Below are 23,360 nucleotides of genomic sequence, written 5' to 3'. Positions count from 1 at the left end.
GGCTGTTTTCACACTTGGTTCGTTTAAGGTGTCTGAGAGAGCTTCGCGAGACTCCAAATTAACTCCGACCCCTTTAAAGTAAACCGAATTTAGAGCAGCTGCCGATTCAGTCCGCTCTGAATGCGCCTTTGTGAACACAAAGTGCGCCGGTACTATTGGAATTATTCAAAAATACAGGCTCTCAAAGATCTCTTTTTAGATTTAAGTGGAAATACACAGGCTTGGGGGTTTAAATGCCTTTCAGTTTTTCATCAAAGTGAAAAAATAACGAGAGGAATGTGTGACTGTCCTCTAATAAATCAGTTTAACATCCAAAACATCCAAGAACACCTTTACAGTGTGTGTGTGAATGCAAAGTCTTTAAGAAAATGTCATATAATATATATTTAAAATATGTAAATGGTCACAATAGGATCAAATTTTTATGGCGAGATTGTTAATGCAAAGTCTTACATTTAAAAAATGGAAGAAAAAAAAACATTGACACAATGACACGAGACACAAAATGAAATAATTAAAATAATAACAATAAAAACACTTGTGGTTGGCAGCCCAATAAGTCAAATAAGAGATCCAAGTCCAATTTTACAGCCTGTAATGCAGAGTCAAAATAACATCAAATAAAACAGACAGCCGATTACAAGAAAAAACATCAATACGAAATAAATCCACTTTAATGCCCCGGTACAATGTGAAAAGGTTATTTTTTGCACATTTTGGTTAATTTAACATGGATTGAAATCTGTTTTTTATAATTGACTGACGTGTGAAAGATATACTAAAAACAAAGCATAAATTAGTGCACTAAAATGTAAAAGAGTGCATCATTTCAGTACAAAACCACCACTGCTTTATTTCCATCCTCAATCCCACTGCTCTTTGACAGTCTGTTTAATCTAAACAGCCGGATGCCAGGTGCCTACACTGGTAAAGCAGGGTTTAGTGCTGGCGTCTTTCATTCTCAAATAAGAGTCGGAAGTAATAGTTGGGAGGCGAATGTACAGGATCCCTTTCTATAGGGGGATAAATCTCCCTAAGAAAAGGCCGAGCGTGTGTCACAGCCTGACATGGGATCAGAGCGGATGTGACAGCACAAATGAACTCTTCCCAGCACACACCTGGTCAACGCACAGCAAATATTGCTCATGAATCCCGGCACATATGTAGGACATATGCGGTCCGCCCGCCGTCTATCCTCTCCCCGCGTCTTGTGACATTTAGCCGATTTACACAAAGTCACGTGTACCTCACTGCGGTGCAGATATGAAAGAACGTCTCCGTCTAGCAGGCGGATTTGAGCGTGACAATTTTCTCGTCTAAGAACCATGTTATTGAGAGTGGATTGTTGGTGCTTCATGCTGTTAATGATTGCCTCTCTCCGGCCTTTTGTCTGTGTGATGTTCCCCCTACAGTTTAATTAGAGGCGAATAACTAAACTAGACAGGATTCCCTCAGGATTGCCATTTGACCAGCATCCAGCCATGTTAAAACTTTATGGTCTTGAGAAAATAATTCAGACGGCACAATGCGACGGAAAGACGAGGGTGCGAGCATATGTTTGCAGCTATAATAACAAACCGTTATGGCTGTCGAGAGAGACGCGGCCTGCTTTGTACACACCTTAATGGCATTCTAGGGACAGACTTAGTGTCTGGGCGAGGCGGTATATATTACTCCTCTGACGGCGCGCATTGCTCATTTGTGAGCCGTTTTTTAACCAAAGCAAATTAATGACCGCAAACGACACCTGTTGTGGTGAAGCATTAGGAATTAATAGCAAAGAGGGGGGCTTGTCATTGAAAAGAGCGCCTTGACAGCACTTTCCAAATATTGTTTAGTCAGTGAAACGTGAGTCTGAAAGTGATATGAATTCCCTGAACCTCCATTAAGATGAATCTATGGGCCATGCGGTGACCGGAGACAGGCTCTTTAAAGCGTTTGTTTGAGTATTTGCCCGGAGCGGAAGCACACTGTACCCTTCAGTAAAGTTAAACGTAGAAACTTCTAATTCGTTTATAAAATGTTGGTATAGGAAAGGAAAACGCAGTTTGATAAATGTAAACTTTAGTTTGCGTTAACAAATGTTATGGATTATTTTCATCATCTAAAAAGCAATTTTCTTGACCTTTCCATTTTTTTTTTTACCTCTCCACCATATTTGTGATGACTGGATATGGATTTTAAAAATCATTTTATATACGTTGCTTTCGCAAAACTGCACTCAATGTATAATGACTGAACAAAATCACTGATATCCCAAGATTTTTTAACAGTGTGGAATGACATATTACATTTTGAATCATAATTTCTTCCTGTGAAGCAACTCAGAATTTTTTATAAAAATAATTTTAATAGAATTTAAAAAATGTTATAGTTTTTTTTTGGTTGAAAACAGTTGAGCTGCTTAATATTTTTGTGGAAACCGAATGTATTTCAAAACTATTTCATTATTAATTTTAACTACATTTTCTTTCCCTCATTATAAACTGTCACGCTTGATCAAAGTAATGCATCCTTGTTTAAAAACATTTATTTATTTTTTTTATTTTATTTAAATCTTAACATACCCCCAAAAATTCCATTAGGCAGTATATCAAATAAACTAACAGAACTGAATGGCAGCCATGTTTAAATAACACCTAGGGAGTGAATCAGGCACAAGGTCCCACACAGACCTGTATTCACAACCTCTGCCCTGATTCAGACAGAGAGAGATTTGTGGCTCCTTGTGTGACCTTCCCACAATCCTCTGGCCTGTCTCTAATTAGGCGATGCATCCGATCATCATTAACAGCTCTCAGATAATGAATCACTCACCCCTCTCTCTCTTAATTCGCTGTAACCAACCGGCTAATGGCTGTCAACGCTGACTGATCACACTGATTGTGGTGATTTCTAATTGCAACAAAACAATTTAAAAGCACTCCGATTATTTATGTCGGTGCCCACAAACTGGAAATAAGTAGGACCTTGTTCACATTAGTTATGTTCAAAATACCATACCACCTACTGGTTTTCAAAGCAAGTAGTATGCAGCATGCAGGTTTTTGTAAGCACAGAACAAACAATACTACTGTATCACACAACAATGGACTCAACTTGACCTTCCATTTCCAACATGAACAACAATCAATACCAGCCTCGAAACGTGACATTTGCGCACAAAATAAGATTAAAAATGCCAAACGAGTATTAGTTTCTGCAATGATAACTAGACACTACTCAATGACCAGTGCTGGGCACGTCGCTTTAAAAAAGTAATTAGTTATAGTTACTAGCTACATCTCACTGAGTTAGTAACTGAGTTACACCATTATAAAAGTAAATAATTACCAGGCAAAGTAACTATTGCATTGCTTGTTAAATTAATGAAACAGACACCAATTATAACAAATTATTATTATTATAAAACATTGTACATTCATCTACACTATTTATCTACTGATATAGAGCAGCAGTCATAATGATAGAACTTAAGTAATCATAATTATCAAGTATGAATGCATATTTGTCACGTTGACTGAATTAGGACTGGTGGTGGTGCTTGTTTATCATTTGGTGTTTCTATAAAAAAGGGGCAAAGAGAGCAAAACTTCTACAGATTCTACTACTAATAACAATATAAAACGTACTAAGGATTAATAAGATGCTGAATATTAATCATGTAGTATGCGCTTGCTCGAATTGATTTGCTGAAATCAAAACTGGGATGATAGTAGGTGAGTGCCAGCCAATGAGATTGTCTTTCGCTCATTAGTTCCGCCCACAATAACAATAAGACCTCATTGTAGAGTGCTAACGATGTAGTTTTCGTGACACACTATGCTAGTACACCGTTTTAACCACGGCTATAGATTATTTTACATATTCAATGCTGCAGTCCGTACCTTTCAAAATGTATATAATAAGAGAATACACCATGAATCCAGTTTCCAAACCGTGTTTTTGGCTTGCTCTGAATCAATATGTTACACTTATAATAAGTGTTTATATTCGGGCTATTATTTAGACTGCTTTGGGCAGGTACCGCTGAGGAGGAGCACAGTACCTGTGTGATTCGTTATAGATATAAACAGAGTGAACTAGCTCCGGCTAGAGTGCAGCTTTAACTCAATTTCTGATCAATTCAATTAAAAGTAAAAAGTCGTATGTTAGTATGCTATTCCGAACAAAAGCACAGACTGTTTGAGCAGCTAAAGAGAGGGGAAAAGACTGAAGAGAGAGCAGGAGAGAAAAATATTAGGCGACTGAGAGAGGCCCTGGCGTTTTCCTGTTTTCTGCAGATGAAGCAGAAGAGATTACGCAGGAGAGGAGAAGGGGAGATTGCGCCCCGGCGATGCTGACGCTCCCGGGGGAAATCCAGCCAAGATCCCGCTGTTCCTAAAGCTGCTGTTGTCGCACACGCCACGCAGAAACACAAACACGCCTCGCTGTTCCCGCCAGGCCTCGCTCTCAGGGCCCGGCACACAAACACACCACCTAATTGGAGTGCAATTACCCAATCACAATTGACAATTAAACAATGAGAAATTGGTCTCCCGAATAACTATGTCTGCAATTACACATTAAGTGTGAAGTATAAATTGAGTCTAGAGCATTGCCTCCGAAGCATAATTGTATATGTGTGTGTGTGTGTGTGTGTGTGTGTGTGTTTGTGCGACCTATCAAACGTCTCATGCTCATTTACGGACAGAAAATTCTCATTCGCATCGTGTCCCCTCCCCGCTTCCTCCCTGAAAGGAATGTCTCACTAAAGAGCGGTTTCTTATGGAAATCTACGGCGCTCCTCCGCCCTGTTTGTTTATTTTGCTGATCGAGCAGAGCATGGCCGTGGGCTACCAGAGAGGAACTGAGAGCCGCAGACAGATGGAACCATTCAGGCTGTGGATACGGGCCGCTAACGGGTGTCACGTTCGACTTTACCTTGGGGCTGCCGTGATGACTGTGAGTTTCGTCCCTCTCGCTGGACAGGATGTGGGTTTTGATGGCGTCCAGCGTGCGCAGCATCCAGTTGTGCTGACGGCGGATCTGTCTCTGTAGCTCCAGCCACTGCTGGGATATCATGTGGAGCATGTCCCGCAGTCCTGTGTGCACACAGAAACACACACGCTAGCACTAACTCACACTCTAGAAATACAGTGATGTAGTCTATAATCCAAAAACCTGAACAAGTGTCCTGTTTCTGTAACAAAATGTACTATTATTTCATTAAAGCATTAATTAAATGGTCATTTTATTAACTTCTACATTTATATATATACATATATATATATATATATATATATATATATATATATATATATATATATATATATATATATATATATTTATTTATTTATTTTCTACCAGCCATAAAAATACTAAATTACTACATGACTTTGTAATATTATCTTTTGAAATGTTTGAACCTGGCTGAATTTAAAAAAAAAAATATATATATATATATATATATATATATATATATATATATATATATATGTAGCTCTGTCAAACGATTAATCACATACAAAAAAAGTATGTTTATATATTTGCATAATATATGTGTATGTTCTGTGTATATTTATGTGTATTATTATATATTATTTTATTATTTATATATATATATATATATATATATATATATATATATATATATATATATATATATATATATATATACTTTGTGCTGTCAAATGAATAATTACAAAAAGTTAGCATAATATGTGTATGTGTATGTATATATATAAAACAAACTGAATTTAAAAATAAATGGAAATAATAAAAACAAAAAATGAAAAGAACTATAACATACTATATAAACAAATTATAATAGCACATACATTATACTAAATGATCATCAATGCTACTAAAACTAAACTGTGTAATATTAACATAAACATTAGAAATGTGATTGCATTGTGAAAAAAAAGGTTTTTAATAATAAAAAAAGGTCTCTCTCTTTAAGCCATCTAAAAAAAAAAAAAAGAGCAATTAATAATTAATACAAAAAGCACTAATACAGACAAAACATCAGTAATATATAGCATGCAACAGCAACACAAATCTTCACTATATACTGTAAACACTATGTTTCATCACTATTTTTATGGAGCTTTTTAATGGTCTTTTTACCATATGCGAACTCTACCATTTGGCAAAAGAATTGCATATTCTGCTCAACATTATTATTCATAAACTAAAAAAAGCATTAACCATTTACATCCATGATTCAAACCCTTTAAATATTTGTTCTACTCCCCGCGGTGACCATGATTAAAACAACTTAAAATAATTTGGAATGAATAAAACAGCTGACAAAAAATGAACTTGAAAAGGTGCAAAACGCAAACATTTCACTAGTGCTTTCAGAGAATTTGTGTCTACACAGCACATCAAACCCGTATTCTGAAAGAGCAAGAAAACCCTGTTTCCCCTTTTAATTTGTGCTCTTTAATTAGAAGTCAATCTCGGACCAACTTCCCACCTCGACCATCACTGTCCCGTATCTTAGCAACTCAGCATCGCTCCACAGGTACGAGCAGCAGCTTCCATCACAGAACGCCGTGGGCTGCGACGAGAGGATCCTGATCCAGGCACAATGCGGGGTCACACTCCAGAAGCCCCACTTCCGCCTCGACCGTATTTATCTTAATTTATGCTTTTTAATTACTTTGAACAAATAGGATTTGCAGACGGAGATGCTGATTGTGGTCGGTCGAGACGCAGCGGACACATGATGGGTTTGGAATATAGAAGCGTCCCGTAATACTGAGGGATTAACCGAACGCTCGAGTCCTCATCAGATGCGAAAACACACGCGCGGTCCGGCTCGGGGTCAACGCCATCAAGTAGCGAGAAAATCAAACGCCTTGTTTTTTTTTCCTCCTCATCTGTTGATTAGTAGAGGAAGATATTATCATTTAACTCGTTCAATATTTTATTTTTTACCAGAGGTTGGTTTTAATGATTTAGATGATGGTGGTGATTATGATAATGCCATGAGCGTTATTATTAGTGATGTGTTTGAGTTTGAGAGGGAAAGAAGAAAGCCAAATGCGCCTGTTGGATCATTAAGGGTGAGTCGTGATAAATGGTTAAATCACAGCACATTAAAGGCTCATTAAAAACAACTGTAGGGGGATGTGTATGTGTGGGACGGGCCGGCTGGACGGCAAGAACATCTCACTGTAGGGTTTAAGTGGGTGTTCTGCCCATTGGCTGACATTAGCGAGGTGCACATATATGCCTGGAACAGCTGCTTTATAGAAATGTATAATGTGGTATATACTATTATTTGAAATGGCGTTTGAAAATGTGCATTAAGCTTAAGTAAGATGATATTGTATGGCATGCATTTATTATTTCATGAGTAGTTACTTTTCATTTTTCAAATCCAATTGTGGGAGAAAGCACTTTTACTTATTACGACTTAGTGGACTGACAAAAGTTGAGAAAGGTACACTACTGTTCACAAGTTTGGGATCAGTGTTTATTAATTTTTAAAGAAATTAATACTGGTATTTAGGAAAGACATGTTAAATTGATCAAAAGTGAGAGTAAAGACATTTATAAGGTTACAGAAAACTGTTATGTCATATAAATGCCGCTCTTTTAAACTTTCCATTCATGAAAAATATGAAGCAGAGCATCTGTTGTCGACATTAATAATATTAAGAAATGTTTCTTAAACAGCAAATCAGCATATTAGAATGATTTTTGAAGGACCATGTGACTGCGAAGATGTGAAGACTAGAGAAATTATGGCGAGAATTCAGCTTTGCATTACAAAAATAAATTATACTATAAAATATGTGAAAATAGAAAACCATTATTTTAAAATGTAACAATACCTTTTAATAAAAAATTGCTGTGTTTTTTTTGTTTACTTTTTTTTTTTTTTTACTTTTTTTAAATTGTTACTAATTACTTCAATTTCAATAAATGCCATTCCTTTGAACCTACTATTTATTTAAAAAACCAAAGGAAGTTATTTTAAAAATCTCAACTTAAAGTACATTGCAATTAAATTGCAACCTTAACAAATCACAATGATTTCTGTAGCAGAAAAACAACATTCTTGTACTAGCGCAAACAATCTTTTGCTGTTAAAATAGTACTGTAAGGACTTACTAAAGACACGCAGTGACCAATTAGAGCTTCTCTTTCAAAAGCAAAGTTTCTGAAACGCATAATTTACTAAATTTGCACCCGTCAAATTACAGGTATTTTTAATGAAGTTTAGCTGACTTACTTTAAAAATAACATACTGACCACAAACTTTTGAACAGTGCTTGATTTAAACTGCTTAATATAGTAAAAAAAAAAGGCCACTATTCAGTTTACTTAAAGGAACAGTACTTGCGGATATATCCGATTTACGTGGCTTCAAAATCATGCACCAGCTTTACCGAGCTTGGACCAAGTTACCAAGTTTTGAAAAAAATAGACACCTAGGATGGCTTGGGGTGAACTATTCCTTTGACACGTTCCCTGCCCTAATGACCCATAAGTGGACATTACTTTAAAGGAGAAAAAAAGTATATAAGTGGCCCCTTTAAGAAGCTCCCCGTGGACGGTTGGGTTATTGTAAAGGTGCGAGTGTGCATGTTTGTGTTTGTATAGTTGGCAGGGAGTATTCGTCACGCTGCGGCACCGCAGGACAGGGCTGTCGGGGCATTATAAGGAAGCGCTCCTGCCTCTGAGAGCCATCTGCATATTTAATGGTAGCCGGCTTTACCCAGCGGAGACGAGACATACCAGCAGGGAGGTCAGCTGAGTGGATTTGTGCATTTGCCGAGCACTCGGCGAGACTCTTCAGGTGAATAATCACAGATATTGTAGAGGAACGAGTGTCTGCAATGGCCTCTGACTCCTCAACCTGCTGTTCTTAATTCCCGCTCTCTTCATATACGGCTTTGGAAGCGCTTGGCCGGGCCGCCAGCACCTGCCTCTCCGCTTTATCCCAGAACTCAATTCAGCAGGCCGCGCGCCATTTGTAATGTATGTGAAAAGGCGTGCGCTCGGCGCTTCAGAAGCGGTTACTTGAGGATTTATAAATTCTGAAGGTCACTATGTTAATACAAACATTAATAATAAATGTGTGGCTCGGCAGAACCGTACCTGATTTGTGGGAGGTGATGAGTTCCAGGAGCTGCCGTCCCTCCTCCAGGAGACTGTCTTTCAGAGCGCTGTGACTGTCCACGTTGAGTTTGAAACTCTAGACACACATGAACGCAAAAAAGACATGTCAGTGCAAGGGAGTAATCTTTCTTCTCCTTCATACTTTCTGTCCTCTTCAGATTTCTCTCTTATCTTCCATTAGAACGCCTTCACACACAAATGCATACGAAAAAAAAAGAAAAGACATAGCTCTTCTGCCAGGAGGACTGTATTGTTTAAGGGTTGCTCTTGTAATGCTTAAAAGATTTGATGGGTAGATCTTATTAAAAAAAGAGATTTCAATTTACTACGAAATTAAAATACCATTTTTTTTGCATTTAACAGAATATAAAAATTTCTGTACTGTTTTGATTCAAAAGGAAAAAGAAAAAGGTAGACATGCAAAAACATAAATAAACAATTAAAATATTTTTTCTGCTAGACAGCCATGATAAAATAGCTGATAGCAAAATGTGATTTTAGATTAGAGATGATAGATTTTTCTGCGAATCATTACAATATATTAATTTTACTGTAATACTGTACACAGGGAATATGTAAATAAGATTAGATACATGGATTTTAGATAAATAAAAAATGAAAAAAAGGTTAATAGTTCGCAAACAGCAACACTATAGAGCTACAGATGAATGCTGATAGCAGCACAGATCATTCGATCATGATGAAACGTGACAAACAAAAATATTTTAGTTTAATACTGATCTAAGCACGATTTGATATTATTGTTGAGTTCTCTTTAGGACACTTGAGCAAACTCTCAATTTGCTCTCGAATTAATCTCAATGCAACCAAGAAGAAACGAGACACGTTAAATCAGTTTTAATGAATATTTGATTGCTCACAGGTTGCTGTTTAATAAGATTTCTGAAGGATCATGTGACACTGACGACTGGAGTAATGATGCTGAAAATTCAACTTTGCATCACAAGAATGAATTACATTTTAAAACATAAATTAAAACAGAAAGTAGTTATTTCAAACTATAATAATATATCCCACATCACAGCTCAGATCATTTGATCATGAGAGAAATTGAGGAGCTCATACTGAGCATTTTGAGACTGTTGAGATCTTTTCAGAAAACCTGAGCAAAAGTCTGCAATTAATCTCAACAGAGATATTAAGGAGATCTCATGCGTCTTTGCTATACAGGACTCCTAACAGGTCATGTGAAATCAGCTGTCTTGAACTCATCGTCCGGTTTCATCCCACTGAAACAAACACTCATAAGTCACATTAAGTGCTTCAGCAAGAATGTATATAATCTCCTGCTGCGCTGTCGACAAGCAACCTTTAAACACCCTTCACACACTCCTTGATCTCAAACGAGCATTATTCATACATCCTCGGAGGAATGAAGCCCATCTCTCTGTATTTGTCCGAGTCTATCCTGCCATCCGCGCCGCTGAATTATTAACAAACGACAGCCGTCCCTCTAATTCATCATCCACGGCATAAACTAATATTCAAATGACGTTATAAAACTGAAGCCGCTTCTCCCACAGTGGCGCCCTCCAGAAAATGACCTCGGGACTGAGCAGCCGAGTTCCCGTCTTTCTATTTCTGTCTAAAACCCACAATTCAGTGCGTGGCGCTCAGCGGCTCAAAGGATCCATCAGTCGGGTGCTTTCCAACTCTCAGTCATGTGTACGTCTCCCAACAGGCTGCCCATTTACTCTGATGTCTCTATTTCACCTTTTTTTTCCTCTCTCTCGAAACCCCCACCGAACACTGTTTTCCTCGCCCTCCAGTGGGTGCGGATGGGAGAAAAAAAAAAACTTTCATGTTGATTGGTTTTGATAATACCCAGCGCTCTCGAACGGAGGGCTCTCCAATTGCTAAGTGTAATCAAAGAGTAGAGAGCATTATCCTGCGTCCGCGAGGAAAGGGGGGCCGGCGAGGGATGTGCTTTTGAAGATGTGCGGAGGTTGACGGGTGGGAACGAGGGGGGCGGTGGGCCGCGCTCCCACAGGGGGCCCGCGCTTGAGGCGCCTAGAGCCATCCTCACCTTCGATTCTCATCTCCTCAGATCTCCCTCTGCCCTGTTTCACGCCATTACCGACCGTTCTGATCTGACCAGCGGCACGGAGGGCAGCGTTTTCACCTTCAGCTGTCTGACGGCCCTGCCTGTCTGTCTGACAGCAAACCTGACAGAAAGATGCATCAACGTTCTGTAAAGGGTTTCCAATCCATCCTGCTGTCTGTTCATACACTGGGTCTAACATGCTACTCGTACTAATTTTGCATTACGTACTGTATACTCTGAGCGTGTTCATGTGGATGAACGGAATGGATTATGGCGACTATGTTTTTCAAAACGTGTACAACAGCATAGCCTGTAGAAGCACGCCGTGACTCGATTGAGTCTGATATTATTTTTATATAAGCGCTTGAGAGAGTATTTTTCCACTGAGACGCTGTGCTTGATATGATATGGAATATCCGCTGAAGTAATGCAAGACGCATCGCAAATGTTTCTCCAGTATTATGGTAGTCCGGCAATTCGATCTAGTTAAGAAATAAATACTCGGAGGCAAGCACTACTAACTTCTCCATTGTTGTTCAGCTGTAGTACAGTTGGTAGTCCCGCCCTCCTCCACTGTGATTGGTTGGCTGACTACAAAAATAGTGACAGTAATGAGTGCTGCGTCGTTACCAAAGTTGACCATTCTACAACTTTCGACAGCAATTAAAAAACGCCCAACGCTCAGCACGAAATACAGAACCATTGAGAAGACTTTGAAAAACACGCCAGCCCCGGAGAAAAAAGGACAAGCGGCCGCGGTGAATGAAAAGTTCCTACAAAGTTTTGAAAGTGCACTGTGTATTGAGCTAAAGAGTCGACTCTGAATCATTGAAAAGAGTCATTTTTAAAACAAATCTTAAGATGTTTCCCCGGTAACGGCTGTACACAAAGCAGCAATGCGCTCACAAACACTGCTTTAAATTAAATCGACCGATCACTGCAAAGGAGGGTTTTGGAAAAAGTGAGCATAGTTCGGGAGTCATTGAGCAAATAGGGTAAAAAATAAAACCAAAATAATAACATTTCATAATCCATAAACCATTTCATAATCCATTTTAAACTAACCACCTAACCAACATTGAGAAATGTTGTCTGGTCAACTAACTAGAATAATTTAAGCTTACATATTTTTCTTGTGTTGTTTAATATAATATAGCTATAATATCCCTTATGCATGATTTCTGAGCAAACAAAAATATTATCTTGCACTGTAGTGCCATTTTGTGTGTATAATATATATATCTTAGCAGTCAGACAAAATAATGATATGTCACTCTGGAAATTTAAGGTCAAAAAGAGTCCACTGCATTATGGGATACATTATGGGATATATGCAGTGCGCTCAGGTTATATACTGCACATTTTGGCAAATGTAAGCAGGTCTCTTGGGCATTCTGTGCATCCAGAAAATGCATACTATGAACACTATATAACACCTAATCCTGTAGTAGCATGGAACCAAACACATGCTTACAAAAGTTGATTGCCCTGTAAGGTCTTACATATGAAATAATAGGAAAATCTAAACTTTTAAAATGGAACAGTTTATCGAACCTTTAGACAAAATAAAATCTACCCAAAAATAAAAACGTTTTTTGGTTGAATTGAGTAAATCTATGCAATTTTGTTGCAGATATTGCCAAAACAATGGCCAAAAAGTGTAATAAATTCTAGTACAGTAAATTAATAAGACCTTCATAACAATATAACAGACTACTAAGTATTACTCACTCGTTATCTACCAGTAATACATCTTAGATTATATTTAAATGCTTAATTTTATGATCTAAGCACTGCAGTTTTTAAAAACTATCAAATAAGATGACAGAATGCATGTAGTACATTTTTTTTTTCAGTGAATTTTTGGAGCATAATTTAAAAGCCTTAATTTGCATATCAAATACGATAAAGTAGTTTTTAATCAAGCTAAGCAGGCAGTATGCTAAACAAAATAAAATGACATCAGAAAGCACTAATCACGTACAAAGAAGCCGGCCCCCGAGCTCAGTGACTAAGAAAGCACAGAAATGGCCGTCACATACTAAATGGATGGTCTGGTGTCTGAGGCCGCCTGAGAGCGGAGCGAAAGGGCCGAGACTCTCTCTCTCTCTCTCTCTCAACTTTGTGCCATCAGAAAGAGCGAGCGGGACGAGACGGGTGATGGATCAGCAGGTGAGAGAATTTATCACTCATGACAGACACGAGAGAAAGTGAGGAGAGCTTATTTATGAGTTCGGATACAGGCTGAAATTGATATCCTTTACAGAGCTAAACGCCTTTAAAATGAGTAAACAAACCGAAAGGGGAAAAAACGCAGAATAAACAGATATCCATCACTGATTTATGCTACAACAAAATGCTCTAGTAATAGGGTGTAATATCAATTTTTGGTGCACATGGCAAGGACACTCATATACTGTATTCCGCGGCATAAAGAGCGAGCTGTAATAATCCCATCAACTATAACTGAGGCGATATCAATATCGCATAATCTTATTAAGAGACTCTTTATATCAATTCGTGCAGCTCAGATCCAAGGTTCAGAATAAGGAATAAGGCAACGCACGTCATGTTTTATTAAACGAGGATGTACAAACACCTCAAAAACAACACAAAAACATTCCTGTCAAGTTTCAAGGTGTGAAAAACACCCTTACATCCATTTCATCATCACCTTTACCTTCAAAACCCAGGCTCAAAGAGAAAATCCAATGTGTTCATGAATGAAACCTAACAGTTTGAGCGCACAAAGCCCAAATCTGCATTTTAAGTTGATTTCTAAAGCATGTGTTTTGTTTGCTATTACGCTACAAATTTGTGTTGCATCTTCACATGGGAGGTGACACGTGCTTTGTTCTGCTAGCTCTTGACGTGTGTTTGTGTGCGAGCAGACTGCCGCCTCGCTCTGGCTTGGATCAGACGTGAGGGCAGACAGGTTATCGCTTACTTGACATCAATAGATGTGCCACAGCAACCAGTGGACCACGAACCTCCCCCCGTCCTAATCCCCAAATCAGAGAGAGAGAGAGAGAAGGGAGAGAGGAGGTGTCTGGAGACAGATTGGGGTTTGTGGTGTGAGGGTTTGAAGGAATTTGTGGATTTTGGGGTGAGGAGACAGGAAGACGGCCTGCCAGGATCACGAGCGCTGTGCTTGTCATTAAAGGGACAGCTCACCCAAAAAATGTATTCGGTCATCATTTACTCACACTCGTTTCATTCCAAACCTGCATGACTTTCTTTCTTCTATTTGAAATTCACAAGGAAATATTAAGAAAAATGTCCCAGGACGTTGATGGTTCATGAAGGGGTCCGGTGCTGTTTGGGAACCAATGCTCTTCAAAACATTGCCATGAGAGGAAATGGATGACAGAAAATGAGAAATTGACAGAACTGTACTTAAAAATTATTTTATATTATAAAATTTTATTTTATAAATAAAAACAAGATTAATCTTATCTGAAATAAAAGTTTTGTTTACATATGTATGTGTACTGTGTACATTTATGATGTATATATATATACACACACATACAGTAAATATTTAGAACTTATTTAGAACTTATATTTGCATTTACATGTTTATATTCTTATACTTTATATTATATACAAATATATTTTTAGTACAAAAATGTTTTTCATGCATGTGTTTGTATTTATACATTCATAATAAATATACACAGTATCTCATGTAAAAATATTTTGGATTAAATGAATTATGATTAATCCTTTGACCTTTGACAGCACTAATCTAAAAGAAAAAATCTAAATCTATTAACTATTAACTACAAAAAAAAAAAAAAAAATATATATATATATATATATATATATATACACATACACACACACACACACACACACACACACACACACTATGTTACTTATTTAAAAAAAATTTCAATTCATTTTTTTTTAATTATGAACAGAATATAAATTTCTTCTTCAAATTTCAAAGTACAATTTAATTATTAATGAACATTATTTAATAAATAAGTTATTAATGAATGTGTAATGAAAAATGCGTTTCAAGACGTTTATTTGAAAACAATCACATGTTATCCGCACTAGTATAACATGTTTAAAGTAGCACGCTGATTTTTGGTAGCAAGCACCATTTTTGGTGAATTTAAAATTTCATGGGTGTTTTTATTTTAATTTTTTTGGCTGGGAACTTCTTTGCATTGGTAAAGTAGCAGAGTTTATTAAATAAACAACTTTAAAAAGCCTAAGGTTTGTTTGCTGGCTGCCAAGCTGGTAGTTTGATGGTTGTAAAGGGGTTTTTGTGCACACGAGTCAGTGGGTCAGACTGGAAAACAAGCTAAAATATCTTAAGCAAGCAAACGCAAGACCAGCAAACAACCTTGAGCTGGTTCAGTGGGGTTAACATTCAATTTTATCAGATGGAGAGAAACGACTGCTGAAGTCTTTTTCTGAAAGACTTTACACTTAAAAATACACCAATATACTAAATCTTCCAGTAGTTTTGTTAACTTATAGGAGCATACCAGCATGTAAATGAGATGAACTAATAGACAAGGCCTTTTTTTAACCTTTTTAAACACAATGCACTCAAATGTGAAAGACTGTGTGGTTTATGTACTAACCGACGTATAAAGAATGCCTTTAATGTTTGTGTGTATGTTGGAAAGCAGGAACACAACTCACTATCTGTGTGACTGGGGGCCCTTGTTTCTGTGTCTCATTTGCCAATGGAGGCCGGCTTATGTGCGTGTGTGTGTGTGTGTGTGTGTGTGTGTGTGTGTGTGTCGTTAATGTGATTCAGAGACCTGGATCCGCCACCCAGCGCAATCAATAGCTGTTTCATTTCACAATCTCTCAATGCCTTATAAAGAAAGCCCACTCCTTTTCTCTCTCTCTCCTTCTCTTCCTACCCTGCAAAAGCCAACCTCCTCCTTACGGCTCTCCCGTGGGTACCGGAAAGATCCGTGCTCACAGACACACACATATATGCGCACGGACACAAACACACACACGCTCCCCACCTGCCAGCTGGACTTAATGCCCAGACATTAAACCTGTGAGCACATCCTGAGAGCCCCAAACGCTGGATGAGAGACAGCAAGTGTGTGACCCCGCTCTCTGAATCAATAAAAATGAGTGAAGCCCCTCACTATAAAACACAATGTGATTTTCCTCCTGCAGTACAGACGGCCGGTCACACAGACAGATGGATAAACAAACACGTCTCGCTGGTGCGCGAGGTAAACATGATACGCTTCTGATATGGGTTAGTGAGGGTTGCACACTCCCATTGGAAGGACGTCTCATAAATGAGATCTTTTTAATATCTCAATTAGTTTTCCTAGACAGCAATGAGATTTCACGAAGGACAAATTGAGGACTTTGCTCATGTCTGCTACTACTCAGACTTTCCTCTTGAAAACCAAACTAGCGGTCTAGGGTCAATACCACATTAACATTTTTCTATATAGTAATGTTAAATTATGCAGATTTATAAAAATACATACACATTCACTATATATAAAAATGTTAAATTATAAATGTGTCTAAAAAAATGCATGTTCATTTAAAACAATTTCTGATAATATTAAGTATTATCCTACGTATAAGTCATGAACTAACTTTAAAATAGAGAAAACATATAATTTACTGTAAATTATTCAATTAAATATGATAAAACACCATATACGAACATGTTAAATAATGCATAATTATAAATAAATTAATGTACATTCATAATTTACATTTTTTATATATCTAATAATGTTATATTTAATATAATAATGCATATTTATATTCATAACAATATATTTTGGACATTTAGAGAACATTAGAAACTATTTATTTAAATATTATATATTACAAAGTATGAAAATGTTAAATTAAACATGTATATGTATAGTTGATCATATGAAAAGTATTATAAAATATTTATATTTTATACACACACACAGAAATTTATCAAAAATGTACAGTAAGTTATAAATGACCTATTACTGTAAAATAATCTTTTTAAAAGCAAATGCACATGTATGTATTATTAATAAATTTCGAGACAAAATCACCTGAGCTGCTACCTGCTTGAATTTTATAGATCTAAATCTTTTTGTGCGTAAACAATCAACTCATTTGTGCCCATTCTGATTCCTCCTTAGAAATTTATAAGGAACGTCAGAGAGAAAGGTGATACTTAAATTAAACATGACCGAAAGACATGATGAAACTGTGAAAGCACAAGATCAGAGCAAAAATCCCCGTTTAAGACTGTAAAATGAAATCAAAACAAAGCAGTATTCACACTAAAGGAAACAGCTTCTCACCATGTGCTTATTGTTAACTTATGTGAGTTTTTACAGTGAAGGATATCGACGTATAGACGATTACTCACAAGGTGAGTTTCCAGGTAGAGTTTGAGGCTGTCGATATCAGCTCTGGGTGGCGTCCAATTGTCTGTGGTTTCCAGAGCGCCTCTCAGCCAGCAGATGAACTCGTCCAGTTTGCTGACAAAACCCTGCAAAAACAAACACACATCAACACGGGCAGCAAATGTGAATGCATTCGACATCAAAAGTCTCGAAACATAAAAATCTGAACGGAACACAACAAACAGGGCCTCGGAAAAATAATCAAGTGTGTTGATAAGGTTTGATAAACTGATAAAAGTTTCTAGGCGAGGGTTTGCATTTGTCAAAAGCACACAATGCTTAAGGGAATGTCACACAGAAGCTGCCCTTGATGTGCCTCAATGGCTTTTTCAGTGAGAGGAGCTTCGATGTGCTCGGTGTGTACATACTGCCATCTGCTGGACCAAAGAAAATCTAGATTCAGCCAGCTGCTTTTACAACACATACTGGAGCAACAGCTTGATGAAAAATTTAAACTACGTCATTACAAACGCTTTCATCCCTACACCAAAATGGAGATGTTTTGCAGTACATCCAAACTGCTCTGTTCCAATCGACAAATGCAGATGGACTGTTTTATACCTGAAAAAGGACAAAAACAACACATAAAGGATGTCTATATTAGTTTCTGTAGCCATCTATCAAATCTGAATACACATGATAATTTTGTGTGAGGAGCTGCAATTGGCTAAAAATCACCCCCTTCTGCCGCAGCTCTCAAACGCGTTTTTTATATTTTTACGCTACTATTTTGATATTTTTGGTGCTCTGATTTGAGCTGCACCAAAGAAGAAAAAATATGAAATGAAGATGATTAAATGATGACATTTTCAGGTTGACGATTCCTTCAAGTCTGTGGTTAACCAGAGGGTGAACATGGAGGATCTGAGCTCTAATTAGAGTGACAAATATGCCGGCCTTCTGAAGTTCTGATGTCATACGCCCAAACGGATCAAATACCATTTCATAAAGTCTCTAATGAACCATCTGAATGTAATATGAGAACATCTCACCCTTTCTCCAAGGCAGCTCCTCCTGCTCATTATCTAACATTGGCGAAAATCAAAGATATTGATACAAATGACCTCTCCGCAGACGCCGGCTAAAAATCCCATAATTTATCGACTGTTTGGCCTTCACCGGCAGACAAGCTTTGAAGTGGGTGAGGCTGGCTCTGCTTTCAAAGCTAAATGCTGGAGAGGAATCAGAGCTGCCATTTCAGATGTCAAAATAAGGCCTGAATGCATCTCCTACCGGTTTCTATGTGTTGAACGCATCAACTGGACCTGGTTTTGGTTTGGCAGGCTGTCTTGGTCAAGCTGGCCGGAGCTAGTAGACCGCTTTTATGTTAAAAGAAAGCCCTGAAACTATCGCACATCTCTCCAGCTCTGCTGCAATATGGTACATCATCATATAGACCAAAGGAATTCTGCGAGATTGTGGCAGTCGATGGAGATCAATAGATACTGCCGCTAAATTATTCCCCTGGCAGGGACGGCGTGCGATTCGCTCTCATCTTGTGCACTGATAAAGCTCTCAGAGCAGATGAATATGTAGCCGCTGGTCACGGCATTAACTGAGCTTGTCACCAGACCTGTTTGTGAGTGTATTACAGAGGGAGGAAGAGAAAATGAGACGCGACTCCATGCCCCAGAGAAAGAAAAAGAAAGAGACAGACAGACAGAAAGAGCGCTAATGGGCGAGGGCAGTCAGTTGACGCCAAATTCATATATGAATTGGAAAACCTCAGACAGCAATCGTTGCTTTTATAGCCATATTCATTGCATACAACGAGCAAATTTGTTGAATTAATCATCTTGATGTTGCATGTCTGCTTTTTTCGGCATCAAGGGGTCAAGTTTACTTGCGTTAAATAGGAATTGCTCACCTAAAAATGTAAATTTGTTCATCATTTAATCACCCTGATGTCATTTCGAACCTGCATGATGATTTTTTTATATCATATCATATCATATCATATCTATCTATCTATTATTTTCTCTCTTGCTAAATTTACAAAAAATGATTAAAAGGTATATTAAATAATTCTTTTTCTTTGGTAAAGACTTATTTTTATTTTCAATACCATAACTGGCACCAAAAATAAAGACGCAAAGACAAATATATGCAAAGAATGTCAGAATGGGGGGAGGCAGAGGAGACAGAGAGAGAGAGAGAGAGACAGGAAAAGACAAGGAGAAGGGAAGACGGGTTGGTGGCGTCACACATGGCTAAACCCCTGAGACGCCCCCAAGAAGAGGCTTCAGCTGCCAGCTGTCTGTTGCCATGAGAATGAAGTCATCTCCAGCGGCTGAATACTAATGTAATCAATCACCTCCTCCTGTGACACGCATCATCTCAGGTGGATGTGGCTGCCTACCTCCACCCGCTCCAGTGAGCTTACTGCACACACACACACACACACACACACACGCACGCACACACCTACACTGGAATCAAAGGAAGGATTACAGCTGAAAACTTTTGAAAGCATCCTTCCCTTCGCTAGTCATTCACCTCCATCAGATCGGCATGATTGCCATGGATTCTGTTCCTAAGACATGAGGAGTGTTATAAAGTAGCTTTCAGAAGTGCTTTCTATGCTGTAAGGATTGATTTGCTTGGATGAAACAGAAGACTAAATTTCGAGGTGATAAAATATGCATTAGTGTGATCTGAAAGAATTCCAGTGGACAATATAATGAAATATATGAAACTGTAAATCAGTGGCCATTTACATAAAATTAGCCTCTGTGTTAAGACTGTGTTTTAAGAGCTAGTCTGACCAACTAGCAGGTTATTTTATTTTTAACAGCACTCTATCTTTAAATCTATGTTTTAATGTAACTGGCCTTTGATCCCAAATAAAGATGACTAGTAAGACTAGCAGGTAAGTATTTAATGCAAGTATTTAAAGTATTTTATGCATTCTTATGACCAAAGAATGCACAAAACATTGTACACAAACAGTATAAGCAGAGTTCCCACCAAATTACCATTCTTAATAAGTTAAAATGTCAAAACACTTTAGAAGATGCATGTAAATGACCTTCTTAAATCAACATAATCTGATGCTCTCATGATTGACTCGTTTTCATAAACACGGTTATTAATCGATATTAATTTAGGCTTACATTTTGGTGTGAATTAGTTTTTGACCACCAGATGGCAATAGTACGCTACTGTGTCAGTAAAAAAAAAAATCAGTAAAACTAATCTCACGGTCAACATTTTGCCATTTCTTATACTGATGTTGATCCTAAACAATAAAACATCACAGAATAAAATCACTGCTTACTACAGTGTATCTCTCACTTTAAAAAAAAAAAAGTTTGTATGCATTATTCTATGATAAACATCTCAAACAGCAGTATGTCACATTGTGCTGACCTCACTAGTCTGTCTCAAGATGTAGAGTAAGTGTCATTCATTTAGCTCACTTGATAACCTGCTTGCGTTGTTTAGCTAATGAATAAAATGTAAATAACATTGCATATTTCTTTTTTATGTTTTGGTGTGATGATCTGATAAAATGAGTCAAAAAAGCTAAAAACAAAATAGTTCTAATTTACTATTCATGTGTCATAAATCTGTACGCATTGCATTTTGAGATACAATAAATGTATTAAATCACCTGGGCATTTCCAAGTCATCCAGAAAATTTGCATACTGTGCATAGTGCACATACTATAGTTCAGCAACAGTATGACTGCTATTATGCACATAGCCCATAAGAAAGTGAAGAACTAGTCTGACAAGTTTGGGTTTCCTCAAGCACCCGGGTCCTTTATAAACACGATTGCATGTTCTTAATTACGTAGCTAATCATTTAATTACAGACTTGGGACTGAAGAGAGGTTGTCGAGGAGTGCAATCCTGTTAATTAAGCTTTGAATATTAGCAAAAGGCTGAGGTGGCTTGTTAGTTCATTACCCCTTTAGTTATCAGCTGTTTTTAATATCTGCTTAGTGTAGTGACACATATTAACTGCCGCCTCTATGTGAATGAGGATTAAGGCATACAAATGACTTCCTTAATGATTATATCCCTTTCAAATTAAATGCAGGACTGTGATAATGCAAGTTTAACCAGTAATAGGGTTAACATGAACACTTGCTTATTTAGTTTTGCTGAGTGATATGTAAAGAATTGTCTATCAATTACTCTTAATATTTCTGCACTGTGCATACTAGCATGAACTTTGTAGCATACACTACATGTGCCAAGTGTACAGGACATAACGTGCAGAATTAGTACACAGTTTAAAGGCACAGAATATATAGAACAGTATAAAGTATAGTACAGAATATACAGGTCACTATTCAGCATACTATTTATACATTTTTAAAACACTACATATTTCTTACCTCTATCTTCGCCCAGACATCATGGTAGTTCTCCTGGTGCTGAATATCTGCCAGTAGTTGCTGTATCAAGGGTGTGCATTGGAACATCATCTTTGGTGCATTGGGCCGGCCAGGAGATATATGTATACCCCTGGACTCAGGTGTGCTTCGCGCGCCCTCGTCCTCAGACATAAGGTCGCTGAGTGGGCCAGATTCGATGCTGTCATCCAGAGAAGGAGCCACATCGCTTGAAGAGGTAGGTGAAAAGCGTCCAGCTCGAGAAGGCTTCTTATAGGGGTGAAGCAAAAGGAAATCATTGCTGCTCTCCCAATCAGGGTTGACCTCAGTGAGCTCCCAGTCATCCACGTCCTGGATGGACTCTTGCAGGCCTCTTTGCGGTAAAGCCTGAGCGAGGCTTTCCAGCTTCATTGCCAACATCTCTGTCTTTTTCAGCTGAGCAGGAAGAGCGAGGAACTCATCCGAGCCATACCAGTGCTCTTTGGGACTGCCTGATGCGTTGGAGATGCACAGAGCATTCTGGTTCACGATCCAGAGAGAGCCTGTGGTGGGAGCTTGATCGTCTGGGCTGGATGACATTTCCCGCTGGTCAGGGTCTGAGGTTTCCTCCCCTGAAGATGGTGGAGGGCTGGAAGAGTCACTGTAAGCCTGCTTGGCTTTGGAGTGCATAGTCTTGAAGTTTGTCAAGTGCTTCTGCGTGTGGAATCCCTGCATGGCCTCTGATGAGCGTCTCTCCAGAGGGACTGCAGTTGGTCTCTTCTGCAAGTTCCTCACATTCACGGCATGGAGACTCTCATATGACTGACTCCCATTGCCTGGATAAACTGATTCCAGCTCTAGCCAGAACTTCGAGCGATCCAGTGTATCCAGAAGGGAGGGTGTGCTTCTGCTGATGTCAGCTTGGTACTGGAGAGGTGAAGACCTAGTGCACCTTGTGTCCCCATCACCCTCCAGGTACATGGGCTTTTTAGGCAAAGGCTGTGTAGGAGAGACTTCACTCTTAAAGCCACTTTGAAGCGGGCGTTTAGAAAGGCCAAAGCCACAATCTCCCTGCATTGTTGAATCTGGTGCACTTTCTTCTTCGCTGAGGCCGCTGATTGTCTCTTGAGGTTCCTCGGTGGACTCTTCTGCAGGTGAAGATGACACCTGGTTTTGTCTAGAGGCAGCAATGTTGAGGAGATCCACGCTCTGAAGCAGTTCTGGAAAGTCTTGCTCCAGCTCGGGATAAAGGGAGCGTGGCCCTCGACCTTCTGGGTCGTCAATGGGGCTGTAGTCACTCAGTTCATATGCAGTGATGCCACAGTCCAAGGAGAAGTAGTCCTTACTGCATTTAATGGTGAGTTGGCCAGAGTCGTCCACTTCTGTCAAAGCGTCCAGCCGAGCCTAAAGATGATCAAGACCACAAAAACAAACAGACTAATTCACAAA

The 23,360-nt window shown here is 38.3% G+C and overlaps 1 protein-coding gene across 3 annotated transcripts in view; it reads right to left on the bottom strand.

The window, feature by feature from the left end:
• Positions 1–23,360, bottom strand: part of akap6 (A kinase (PRKA) anchor protein 6) — a 130,186-nt gene that overhangs the window by 81,768 nt on the left and 25,058 nt on the right. For all 3 annotated transcript variants that reach the window (XM_043263773.1, XM_043263770.1, XM_043263772.1), the window contains exons 6-9: positions 21,936–23,315; positions 17,553–17,675; positions 9,100–9,196; positions 4,924–5,084 (exon numbers count right to left, since the gene is read on the bottom strand). In XM_043263773.1, the coding sequence (XP_043119708.1) occupies positions 4,924–5,084; positions 9,100–9,196; positions 17,553–17,675; positions 21,936–23,315 (1,761 nt within the window). The remainder of the gene's footprint in view (positions 1–4,923; positions 5,085–9,099; positions 9,197–17,552; positions 17,676–21,935; positions 23,316–23,360) is intronic.

Source organism: Puntigrus tetrazona, chromosome 17 (genome assembly GCF_018831695.1).
Source record: "Puntigrus tetrazona isolate hp1 chromosome 17, ASM1883169v1, whole genome shotgun sequence".
Classification (NCBI taxonomy): Eukaryota; Metazoa; Chordata; class Actinopteri; order Cypriniformes; family Cyprinidae; genus Puntigrus; species Puntigrus tetrazona.
The sequence above is the reverse complement of the archived record's forward strand: the minus strand, read 5'-3'. Positions and strand labels throughout refer to the sequence as shown.